The sequence below is a fragment of the Aotus nancymaae genome, unplaced genomic scaffold (assembly GCF_030222135.1).
Source record: "Aotus nancymaae isolate 86718 unplaced genomic scaffold, 86718_ANA_hifiasm-v0.15.2.pri h1tg000033l, whole genome shotgun sequence".
Classification (NCBI taxonomy): domain Eukaryota; kingdom Metazoa; phylum Chordata; class Mammalia; order Primates; family Aotidae; genus Aotus; species Aotus nancymaae.
The window spans coordinates 59055002-59067538 of NW_026988447.1; the positions used below are offsets into that span (position 1 = coordinate 59055002).

At 32.1% G+C, this 12537-nt stretch overlaps 1 protein-coding gene across 5 annotated transcripts in view; it reads left to right on the forward strand.

Moving 5' to 3' along the window:
• The window catches only part of TBCK (TBC1 domain containing kinase), a 263530-nt gene that overhangs the window by 90925 nt on the left and 160068 nt on the right, over positions 1-12537 (forward strand). For all 5 annotated transcript variants that reach the window (XR_010345400.1, XM_012436502.2, XM_064384035.1 and 2 more), the window contains 3 exons: positions 541-591; positions 1866-1949; positions 12086-12171. Coding sequence is in view for 4 of the 5 variants with exons in the window: in XM_012436502.2 (XP_012291925.1) it covers positions 541-591; positions 1866-1949; positions 12086-12171 (221 nt within the window). In the remaining variant the exon portion in view is untranslated. The remainder of the gene's footprint in view (positions 1-540; positions 592-1865; positions 1950-12085; positions 12172-12537) is intronic.

Here is a 12537-nt window from a genome sequence, read left to right on the forward strand (position 1 = left end):
TTCAGAACTATTCTATACCCTCCTAACAATTTAAGGTAGATTTATGTACGTTTTTTCAGCATGACAGCACATGCACATCATTATTATCAGTAGAAGAAATGTCATATATTTGGAATTCACTTCACAATTTTTAAAGAATTTTTTTTCCATAATTCCAAAGAAAAAGAACATACCCAAAACTCCATTTCCTAGATGAGAAAATATGCCAGAAAATATTAAGTAATTACCAAGATTACACAGTTAGGGTCAGAGATGGGACAATATCCAAAGCATTGTTACATTCTTACATTTTTCTATTATTGTATTTCTCTTTTCAACTTATAATATGGATAATAATAATAACTGATTTATATTGAACACATACTGTGTGCTACACGATCACTCCCCACAGTAACTCATGAAGTAACATATTTCTGGATGGATAATACTTCTAATGTTTAATCTACGTGGAGGTAATGCAAATAACTGAATAAGGTATATATCTTCAATTCTACTAGATTATATTTATTTGACTTCTTTCTCCCAACCCCTCTGCGTTAGGTCTTGACTCACTTTGTGCTCCATTCCTTTATCTAAACTTCAATAATGAAGGTAAGCCTCTTTATCATTTAAATAATCATTGCTCATAATATTCTAAAATATTTGATTCAGACATGCAAGGTTTTTTATTTTGTTTTAAGGTTCTTATTCTCTCCCTGGTAGAGTTCTGTGAAATAATCTATTATAGACTCATTTTAGAGAGGTAAATGAGTAATTTTTTACTGGACAGTTTCAGTTATGCTAAAGTTATTGCTAGGAATTTAGTGGAAGTTGATTTTTCTAAATTCTTTAGAGATTAATTTTTGTCTAAGTATACTTTCTAAAGAAAAGAATTTGTAAAGAAATCAATTATGGTGGCACTTTTCTGTAATCTTGTATCTCCAAAGCCTATAATCATTTCATATACCTCTTCCTTAATGAAGACTTTGCTTATTCTCCTTCTTGAGACCATAAAGCACTTTGTATTTATGAAAATTTATCTTGTGTCTATCTTATATTCTAGTTACTTATATACTAATGTTGTAATCGTTTTTTGACAGCCTTTTTTCAATGACAGGTTATTTTTCCTGCCCTTCTGCAATAACTTTGTTATTGTAGGCTTTTCAATAAATACTAAATTTAAATAACTCCAATCCCTGAAATCACGTATAGACTCTGTTACCATATAAAGCTTGAATGTCTAGATGCCTTATCTGAGAATCTCCATATTTTCAAATTCTATTTCATGACAGAATTTGCATAGATTTCTGGAATTAAATAGAAATAGCATAATTCCAGAGAAATGAAATTTTACTCTTTGAATTATTATTAAATACACTGTTCTCTGATATTCTCACTCATTAATCTAGACTAGAGTCTTTACTGTGTTTAGGTAGGCATAGCCAATTACCACTCATACTGATCCAAGCACAGTAAGGGGTCTGTTTTTGAAAATAAGGATTATAACTACTCTTCCTAAATCCAAAGTTCATAGACTCTTGTTTGCATCAGCAGCAATTAAGGATCATGAGGTCTGTATAACTTATTAATAATGATTATGCTTATAAATTTTAAGAAAGTTTAGGTAATAAAAGTTTTGATAATTGTGTGATAATGATTGCCACACTCGTTTGTAATTGAAGTTATAGAATTATTTTTGTTGTCTAAAATATTTTCTGTTTTAAAGCATAGAGGCTTTTATCTCTTAATTTTGTTTTTCTACCACTTGCTATTGTAACTGTTATTTAATAGTAGATTCAAGGAATATGTGCTAAGTGAATGCATTACTGCTGGTCATCTACCATGTTAACTAATTTTTTATGTGCCTTTGCCTTATTCTCTTTTAGCCTTGGCTTATGCGTGTATGTCTGCTTTTATTCCCAAATACCTGTATAACTTCTTCTTAAAAGACAACTCACATGTAATACAAGGTAAGCAAATGTCTTTCCATGTCTTTTTATAGAGAAACTACTGATGTATACAGGTGTGCTGATTTAATACTTGATTAAATTTATGATTTTGACCCCAAAAATATGATGATGGTCCATCCAATAAAGCCCATAAAGAGATATGAGAAAGTTCAGTCTTTCCTCCAGATCCACAAAGAATTATGATATTTTTCTAATGGATATTTGATATGTGATCTCAGTTCAGTTCAAATGCAGGCATGCTAGTTTGAGAAAATAAGAGACTGCTATTTGTTTCTCTCACAATTAAAATTGGTCACAAAAAGCTTCACCATGGAACAAGTCCATTGTGAATTAGTAAAAAGTTTAAATGTTTAATTGTATAAGCAGAATATTAAAAACCCTTCTCATTTGTCTTACTTCCCATGCATGCATGCCCAAAATATGCTCCCTCTTTCTTGAACTTCCCTAAAATATACCTCCTTCTTAGGAGTTAACATCATAGCATAACCTGTTTATGAATTCTTTCAGGACAACTTTAGCCACATTCAAATTTTTACTTTAATTTCCTGAACTCTTTTTTGGAAGCAATATAATAGAAGTTAAAAATATGTACATTTAGATAGAAAAAATAATCCTAAAATTTATATGGAACAGCTAAGGACAGAAAAGCTATCCTGAGCAAAAAGAACAAAACTGGAAGAATCACATTATCTGACTTTAAATTACACTGAAGAGCTATAGTAACTAAAACAAAATGAAACTGGCATAAAACCAGACACATAGACCAGTAGAACAGAGTAGAAAACCTAGAAGCAAATCTTTACACTTACAGTGAACACATTTTCGATAAAGGTGCCAAGAACATACACTGGAAAAAAGACAGTCTCTTCAATAAATAGTGCTGAGGAAATTAGATCTAAATATGCAGAAGAATGAAACAAGATCTCTGCCTGTCAACATACAAAAAAATCAAATCAATGTGGATTAAAGTCTTAAATCTGAGACCTCAATTTATGAAACTACTATAAGAAAACATCAGAAAAACTCCCCAGGACATTGGTCCGGGCAAAGATATCTCAAGTAATACCCTACAAGCAGAGGCAAACAAAGCAAAAATGGACAAATGAGATCATATCAAGTTAAAAGGCTTCTCAACAACAAAGGAGACAATCAACAAAGTGAGGAGACAACTTTGAGCTTCTTATATATTCTGGCTGTATATATTCAGACAATCTGACAGGGATTAACAGCCAGAATATATAAGAAGCTCAAATAACTGTGTAGAAAAGAATCTAATAATCTGATTTATAAAGGTCAAAAGATTTGATTAGACATTTTTCAAAAAAAGACATACACATGGCAAACAGGCTCTGCAAAGGTCCTCAACATCATTGATCATCAGAAAAATTCAAGTCAAAACTACAATGAGATACTATGTCACTCTAGTTAAAATGGCTTTTATGTAGAAGACAGGCAATAACAAATGCTGGTGAGGATGTAGAGAAAAAAGAACCCTCATACGCTGTTGGTGGGAATGTAAATTAGTATAACCACTATGGAGAACAGTTTAGAGGTTCTTCAATAAACTAAAAGTAGATCTACCATATGATCCAGCAGTCCTACTGCTGGGTATATACCCAAAAGAAAGGAAATCAGTATCAGAGCGATATCTGCACTCCCATGTTTATTGCAGCACTGTTCACAATAGCCAAGCTTTGAAAGCAACCTAAGTATCCGTCAACAGACAAGTGGATAAAGAAATGTAGCATTTATACACAATGGAGTACTATTCAGCCATAAGAAAAAATAAGATCCTGTCGTTTTCAACAACATGGATGGAACTGGAGGCCATTAAGTTAAATGAGATAAGCCAGGTACAAAAAGGCAAAGTTCACATGGTCTCACTTATTTGTGGGATCTAAAAATCAAAACATTTGAACTTAACGGAGATAGAGAGTAGAATGATGTTCTACGAGCTGGGAAGAGTAGTGGAGGGTAGGACTTGGAGGATACACATTGTTAATGAGTAAAAGTAAAATAACCAAAAGAATGAATAAGACCTAGTATTTGCTAGCACAACAGGGTGTCTATAGTCAATAATTTAGTTGTACATTTCAAAATAACTAAGAGCATATAATTGGATTGTTTTTGACACAAATGAAAAATGCTTGTGTGATGGATACCCCATTTTTCCTGAATGTGTTTATTATGCATTGCATATCTATATCAATGTATCTCATTTACCCCATAAATATATACACATACTATGTACCCACAAAAATTGAAAACAAAACAAGAAAACTCATACTTTTAAAATAGATAAGGGTTTCACATTTAAGCTTCACTACTTACTGTATAATCTCGGACAAATAATTTAAGTTCTGTAGGTATCATTTTTTCATATCTACAATAAAAATACTGTTGTAAAGGTTAAACATAATATGTAAATTCTTGGTATATAGAAATATTCAATAATTTTTCTTAACATTACTGTTATTATGAGTACTATTTTTTGCTAGTGCTACTATTATGGCATTATAGACTGTTTTATATATTTTCAGCAAGATTCTGTATATTTTAAGGGCAGGGAATTTTTTTAAGTTTTTTATTCTTTTAGAACAGACTACAAAGCTGCTCACTCTCAATTACTGTTTCTATGACGCTTATCAGATATCTGTTTTAACTTGTTTTTAACTATATATAATTCTTCCTAAACAACTTGAATCTAATACTGTGTTATATATATATTATTATGGTTTTATATAATTCAACCAGTTTTCATAAATGAAGTAGGAATACCAGATGTTGTATTTGATTTATCAAAAATTTTCAGTAAGTGGGATCTCAATTAGTAATAATTTTACTTTGTTAGAAATGAATATAAAATTAGAATATTAGGGGTCAGTATAATGGGAAAATAATTAGAAAGGAAGCAGAAAGGAAAATTTAAACAAAAAAAATAACAAAGCTAAAAGTAGAAGGAAAAGAATGTGGATAAATAGCTTAGCACATAAAAACATTTATTTTTTTCAGCATCATGTACCTTGAAGTATAGAGAAAAGGAATGAAAACTTTTTAAAATTTTGTGTTTCCAAGCAAATTGAATCATGTGTTTATTCCTATATATCTGTGTCTACAGTGTAGATGGTTGTTAGAAAATCAAATAATGATCTAGTGTCTCTATGTTAATTTTAAAATGCAAAATCCATTGGCTTTTCTATTTTGAAATGGTTTAGTTTGACATGGATATGCCCAATTCCTTGCACATTTTCTACAGTGTGGACTGGTATAAAGTTGAGATTAATTTGAGAAAGATCTTTAGAAGGCACAGCTTTTTGGTTTGACTTTTTCTAATAAAGAGGAGTGCATTTTAAGGTGGAAGTTGATTTCTGCTTATAGATTACCTTAATAAGGTCACTGACGTCAAGAACCGTGTTATACCTTCTTCATAATTTGTTAAGTAATGTTCTATAATGTTATGTCCTGTACCTTATTAAGAGTGATATGTCCCATTCTTTCTAATAGCTTCCTTCTTACCCTTATCAGTGAGGTTTATTGTAGAATTGATAGTGTACTCTTTCAGATTTCAGTTAATAGAAAAATTGTTGGATTTAATTATACCTTGGGTAATATCACAAGATTTCAGACGCTATGCAATATAAATAATCTGTCAGATAGTGACCAAAGACAAATAATCAGGTTAGTATTTGTGCAATATAAAAGGAAATTTGATAATCATCAGTTAAAGTTTTCAGCAATATAATGCTGTTAGTTTCCAAGCTAACATGAAACTGTAATGTTTCCTGAACTTTCCAAATATAAAAGCCCAGACATCATCTTTTTCCCAATTTGTTGGCCCCAATGAATATACAGTGTTGGGCTAAATTTCTATACTTTAGAAAGATGAAAATATTGGGGAATCCTCAAATAAGCAATAAAAACAAGACTTATAACATGAGCTGATTAAACTGTTTTTTAGATGGCTGGATGATGCCTTCCTAGATGGCCAGCTCTTAAAGGACCATATTAGACAGCTTTGTTACATTGATTTTTATTTGGCTATCTTCCTCCAAAATTTTATTTTTCCACTGTTTCATATCTCAGATACATACATTGTATGTTAATAATGAATTTCCAATATGAAAAAGATAAATTTCCACACTTTCTAATTACAGACTTTTGTAACACACTTTGTTTTTTGAGACAAGATCTGGCTCTATCACCCAGGTTGGAGGCTGTGGCACAATCTCAGCTCACTGCAACCTCCACCTCCTGAGCTCAAGCCACCCTTCTACCTCAGCATCCTGAGTAGCTAAGACTACAGGCATGCACCACTGCATCTGGTTAATTTTTGTATTTTTTTAGAGACAGAGTTTGGCCATGTTGCCTGGGCTGATCTCGAACTCATGAGCTCAAGCCATTCACTCACCTCTGCCACCCAAAGTGCTGGGATTACAGATGTGAGCCACTGTGCCTAGCCTTAACACACTTTTAAAAGGCATACTATACAGATATGCAAGACAATATCTTGTTTAATTTATTAAATTCAATACTATAGTGTACATAACATGAATTTGGAGAGACTTATCAGAAAGACCAAAATGACTGTTTAGTTTGATCAACTTATCAGTAATGGCCGGGTGCGGTGGCTCACGCCTGTAATCCCAGCACTTTGGGAGGCTGAGGAGGGTGGATCATGAGGTCAAGAGATCGAGATCATCCTGGTCAACATGGTGAAACCCCATCTCTACTAAAAATACAAAAAATTAGCTGGGCATGGTGGCGCATGCCTGTAATCCCAGCTACTCAGGAGGCTGAGGCAGGAGAATTGCCTGAACCCAGGCGGCGGAGGTTGCAGTGAGCTGAGATCGCACCATTGCACTCCAGCCTGGGTAACAAGAGCAGAACTCCGTCTCAAAAAAAAAAAAAAAAAAAATTATCAGTAATGCATTTAACATCTAACATTATAATTAAAAGACCTCTCAACAATTATTTAATGCTTGTTTTTCTAAGTAATAGTAATTTCCTCAGTTATGATTTCTGTGAAATTGCATTTGAAATCTTGAATTGCTTTTTAATTTTGAACTTCTTTAAAGCCACCATAAATGTTCTATAATATTATGATGAAAAAAGAATCAGTAGACAAGGTGTTTTGAATCGTTTGTCCAATTTTTATATTGACCATATATGTTATATAAGAAAAAAAGTTTCAGTTAGTCTTTCAGCACATAAGTGTACTGACACTGTGTCATACCAAGTACTGCTTACAGAATTGAGATTCTTACAATAAATATTTATTTCTTTCCCAAAGAATTTCATAATATGTTTGGTAAATAAATGTGAAAATGACTAGTTATAAGTCTAGGCGACAAATATACATACTATTATGTTAGCACTGAGCAAGAAGTTGAGGGGGTTTCAATTTTCTTGTGTGTGGTAGCGAAAAGAAGAGACAGCATTCTGGAAAGATTTCATAAAAGAATATTGAAGAATTTGAAGTTTGGGTATGAATTTCACTGGTGAGAATAGGTAAAGACATTCTTAAGACAGGGCACAAGGACTCTTCCTTCTTTACTGAAGTAAGAGTGCAAAATGGGTTGATAAAATAGCCACTAATCAAATTCTGCTCTGATGGAGTCTGATGGGTAGGAAAGAGAGATGGAAAGTTAAAAAAGGAGCTGAAACAGCACACTGATTATTGGTTACTAAAGTTTGAACAGTGGTTTATTTTTCTTTAAAGTGTTTATTTTAGGCTTAGAATTAGAAATCTTCTTTCTCACCAAACAGTAACAACGAGAGAGAGAGAATATGCAATTTCACTCTACAAGTTATTTATTTAGAAAGGTTGGTGCAAAAGCAGTTGTGTTTTTTCCATTATTTTTAATATATGTGCAACTTAGTGTACATCTTTGCCATAATGACTTTAATGATATAATATTTGGAGATTGTAGTATACAGTATTGTGATTTTTAAGAATATCCTGTATCATGTGACCAAGGAGATTTTCCCGAAACAGTAAATGTCCTACCATTACTAGACATATTATGGTAACTATTAAGTGGGCTTGTTTGTAGGTTCTTCTTTTAACTAGAGCAAGATATGTGAGAAGGAAAGAAAGTGGTTCGTAAATGTAGCCCTAAAGATTACTTTTCTCTTTCCTTTCTCTTCTTTTGAATCCCTTTTTCTCACTTAGTTATAAAATCTGGTGCTTGTTTTTGTGCCTTTACTAGATAGGCCAGATTTTACAGCAGAAAACTTTGTAATGGGAATAATTTAGGTTCGTTTGCATTAAAATAACGCTTCTTTTGAGTGCAGTGAGTCAACATATCACCAAATGGTTTGGTTTGGGCACATTCTCAATTGATAACAACAGATATATGACTCCCAACCTATCTATATTTATCATCTTCAGGATAGACTAGTAGTCTGCTGGAAAACAACAAACAGTTACAGAATTGAGAACACTGTTTCTGATATGTGAGCTGAGGGAAATATTTGCTTTAAATCCCACCCATCATCTTTCATTTTCTTATCCCAGCTAAAAGAGTGAAAACTGAAAAACTTTTCAGAAGGGAAAAAATAAGGATATCCATTTATAGCGTTTTCTGAAATTTTGTTTCTGCATATATTTTTTGAATTTTTTGGAGGAAACAGATGGCTTATTTATAAACAGCTGCACAAAAATATGATGGTGTTATATAAAATTCTTAAAATAAATTTATTGGAAATTGTCATGTTAATGTATATAATAAATAAGCTGTTTTAAAGGAGAGTAACAACAATTTTTAATGTAGAGCAATTGGGGAAGACGACAATTTATTTTCATTTTATATTTCGTTGCAAAAATTAAAAGGTATAAGGTTTTACAAATACAAAATGAATAAAGTTTATATTAGATAGATTTTGTACAGAAATATAATAAACTTCTCTTGAAGCTTAAATGGGAAATTTTATAAGAACTATTTTTTTTTTAAAGAAGAGCGTGTCCCTTTTTATAGGTCACATGTAGGTTAGAGAATACTATTTTTGAAATTAAGACTCTAGATTCAAATCTTAATTATATAGTATAAATCACAATTAGAGAGTGTTTTGTTTTTTTAACTTTTAGGTTCAGGGTACATACATGGGTTTGTTATATATGTAAACTGCATATCATGGGGGTTTGGTGTACAGATTATTTTATCACGCAGGTAATAAGCATAGTACCAGAGAAGTAGGTTTTCTATTGTCTCCTTCCTCTCACCTTCCTCCCTCGAATGGTTCTAGAGTCTGTTCCCTTCTTTGTGTCCATGTCAATTACAGAGTTTTAACGACATTTTAATATCTCCTTAAAAAGTCAAGATTCCGTGATTCCATGGAATCCTTTGTTTTATTCTGACCATTGGTCTGGGTTTTGTTTGTTTCTTTGTTTGTTTTTGTAGCTATTCTTAAATTCTTTCATTTTGATTTACAAATCAAAAGGCATGTATTTATTTTGATATTTTAAAAATTTATATTAGGGGACTTTTGAATGCTTTTTTGAAGTAACTTGGAATACTACATTGGGCAGATTTCATCAGTTGTCTCATGATGCTCTCTTTAGAGACAGAAGTCTTTCTAAATATAACAGGCCATACTGTTATCTCATTTGAAAGCATGTCCTGAGCAACCAAAACTTATACTAGTTTTACAAATTATATTTGCATATATAAAATAACATATAATGTATAACTTTTAATAATACATAAAATAAATTATGTATTTTATGTCTATGTGTGTGTGTATATATGTGTATGCAGTTATAACATATAAATCCAATCATCAGTGTTGGCCGGGCGTGGTAGCTCACGCCTGTAATCCCAGCACTTTGGGTGGCTGAGTTGGGTGGATCACTTGAGGTCAGGAGTTTGAGACCAGCCTGGCCAACATGGCAAAACCTCGTTTCTGCTAAAAATACAAAACTTAGCCGTGCATGGTGGCAGGACCAAATTTTCATGATGGATTAGATTTCTTCAGTGGATCCTTAATTAGCCATGTAATTTTACATAGTAATTATTTTTATCAGGCTCAAATAGGAATGATATTTAATAAACTGGAGCATAGCTGTAGAAAATTGCCTGGGGTGTGAATTTCTGTTTTAAAATGAAGCATGCTTTTTAGAAGTTAATAACTATATGCTTTCATTGATATCCAGTTGAACACTTACGATTGTTGATACTACATTTCTCTGGTTTCTGAAAAAATTAGGACTGTAAACACACCATCACTAATTGGAAGGAAGAATTAAAAAGCTAAAGAAAAGTTAAACCCAGAAGTTCCCTGGGCTTTTCAGATATATTTTGGGTGTTCATTTTGGTCTGTAACTCTTGAAGCTGATGTAAATTGTACCTTTTTTGTTCAGAGAGGAAAAGGTGAGACAATGGACAACAGATAGAATGTGTTCTATTGCAGTAGAATGAACGTCAAGTCAAGAAAAAGTATTACTTGAGTATTTTTTTTTTTAATCCTGCATGGGTAAAAGTTCACATTAAATGAGGAAATTAGCTTTGGCATGGAATATAGCACCTCATCTTTTTTTTTCTTTTTGCCCTGAAGCTCTTCTGTGTAGGATATGTGACATACAGAATATTTGCTTATAGGCAAATACCTATTATATTAGTCCATTTTCATGCTACTGATAAAGACATGCCCAATACTGGGAAGAAAAAGAGGTTTAATTGGACTTAACCATTCTACATGGCTGGGGAGGCCCCAGAATCATGGCAGGAGGTAAAAGGTACTTCTTATATGGCAGCGGCAAGAGAAAATGAGGAAGCAAAGCAGAACCCCTGAAGCACCCATCAGATCTCATGAGACTTATTCACTATCATGAGAATAGCACCTGAAAGAGTGGCCCCCATGATTCAATTACCCCACACCCCATCTCTCCCACAACATGTGGGAATTCTGGGAGATACAATTCAAGTTGAGATTTGGGTGGGGACACAGCCAAATCATATTATCTATAAAATTCATGTGATCATTAGAGGCAAAGTTTTATTTGAGAAAAATAAGGGAAGACTACTTGTACTGATGGACTATCAAGAATTAAGTACTGTCTCTTGAAATATTAAAAGTTAAAAACTTTAAAAACTGAAAAAGCAAGGCTGATACTATTTTTTGAAGATTACTTTCACCAAATAATTGGTTTTTAAAATAGATGTTACTTTACTGTAGGAGAAAGTCGTGATTATTAAGGGAAAAGTTTTATGACGTTACTGTCATTTCAACTTTTAAAAAAATGAGGTTGTCACCTGTAATCTCAGTGCTTTGGGTGGTGAAGACGAGAGGATTGCTTGAGCTTAGGAGTTGGAGACCAGCCTAGACAATATAGCAAAACCCAGTCTATATTTAAAAAAAAAAAGTTGAACTCATTGAAATGTGTTTAATCTTGGTTTTTTAATTAGTAAAAATATAATAGTAACTTGCCCTTGAGTAGATTGTTAGCACCATCTTATTTAGATTAGTGCATAGTAAGTAAACTGGCAAGAACAGTTAACTTTTGAAAGAATGAAAAAAAACGTAAAAAGAACATATTCCTCATATTTCAACTGAACTCTATGAATTCTAATAGGGTTAGAATCAACAAAAGATATTTTTAATTGCCTACTGTATCCCTACTTTCTGATTAAACATGGCATTAATTCTTATTCCTAAATATGCCAATTGCTAAGTCTTAGATGGAAATAAATTAGACCTGGAACAGATGCATATATTTATCTGTATATATAAACAAATTTGAGACATAATTATTCCGTTGTGACAGCTTATAAATGTTCTTCCTTATTTAAGGATCTGTACACTTTATGAACATTCAACAAATATAAAGCACATTTAATGTTATTAGAGAAAATGTACTTGTAGAGTTTAACAGGAAAACATGATTTATTATGGGTACAATTTGTGACTCAAATGAACTGATACTTTGAAGGTAGAAAATAGATTATGACAGTTTTTTGGTATACTTGTTTAATAATTAGCAGCAAGTAATTAAAGTATTAACAAAACAAAATTATCTATTAAAGTATTCTTATGGAGAAATTAAATATCATTCAATGTATAAATAAAACTATATTTGAGTATTATGTCCTTGGAGTACTGTGTAAAAATGATGATTGTCTCTAACTTTGTTATTTCAGAGTATCTGACTGTCTTCTCTCAGATGATTGCATTTCATGATCCAGAGCTGAGTAATCATCTCAATGAGATTGGCTTCATTCCAGATGTAAGTACTTGGTGCATTATTAGAACATGTGATTAAAAAAATAATAATAAAGCGGAATTAGTAGCACAAAAGAGTGTATTTTTAAAAGTTTTGTTGTCATGGAAGCCATATCTGAACAAGTTACTGCTACTAATTATAGCCTTCTGTTAGAAAGCCTGTGGCTACTTTCCATACTCCCACTTTAAGTAAAGAAAATGTCATTTTTCTTAGCATAGTTGATACTATCAAATTGTTTTGAGAAACTCATTAGTAATAGTGTTGTATTAAACTATGCTGTGAAGGCTTTTCACTTGGATTTTATGATATTCAGGCCTAATTTTTAAGATATACAAGATGTATGCTTAAGTGAAAGTAACTTCTGTGTTT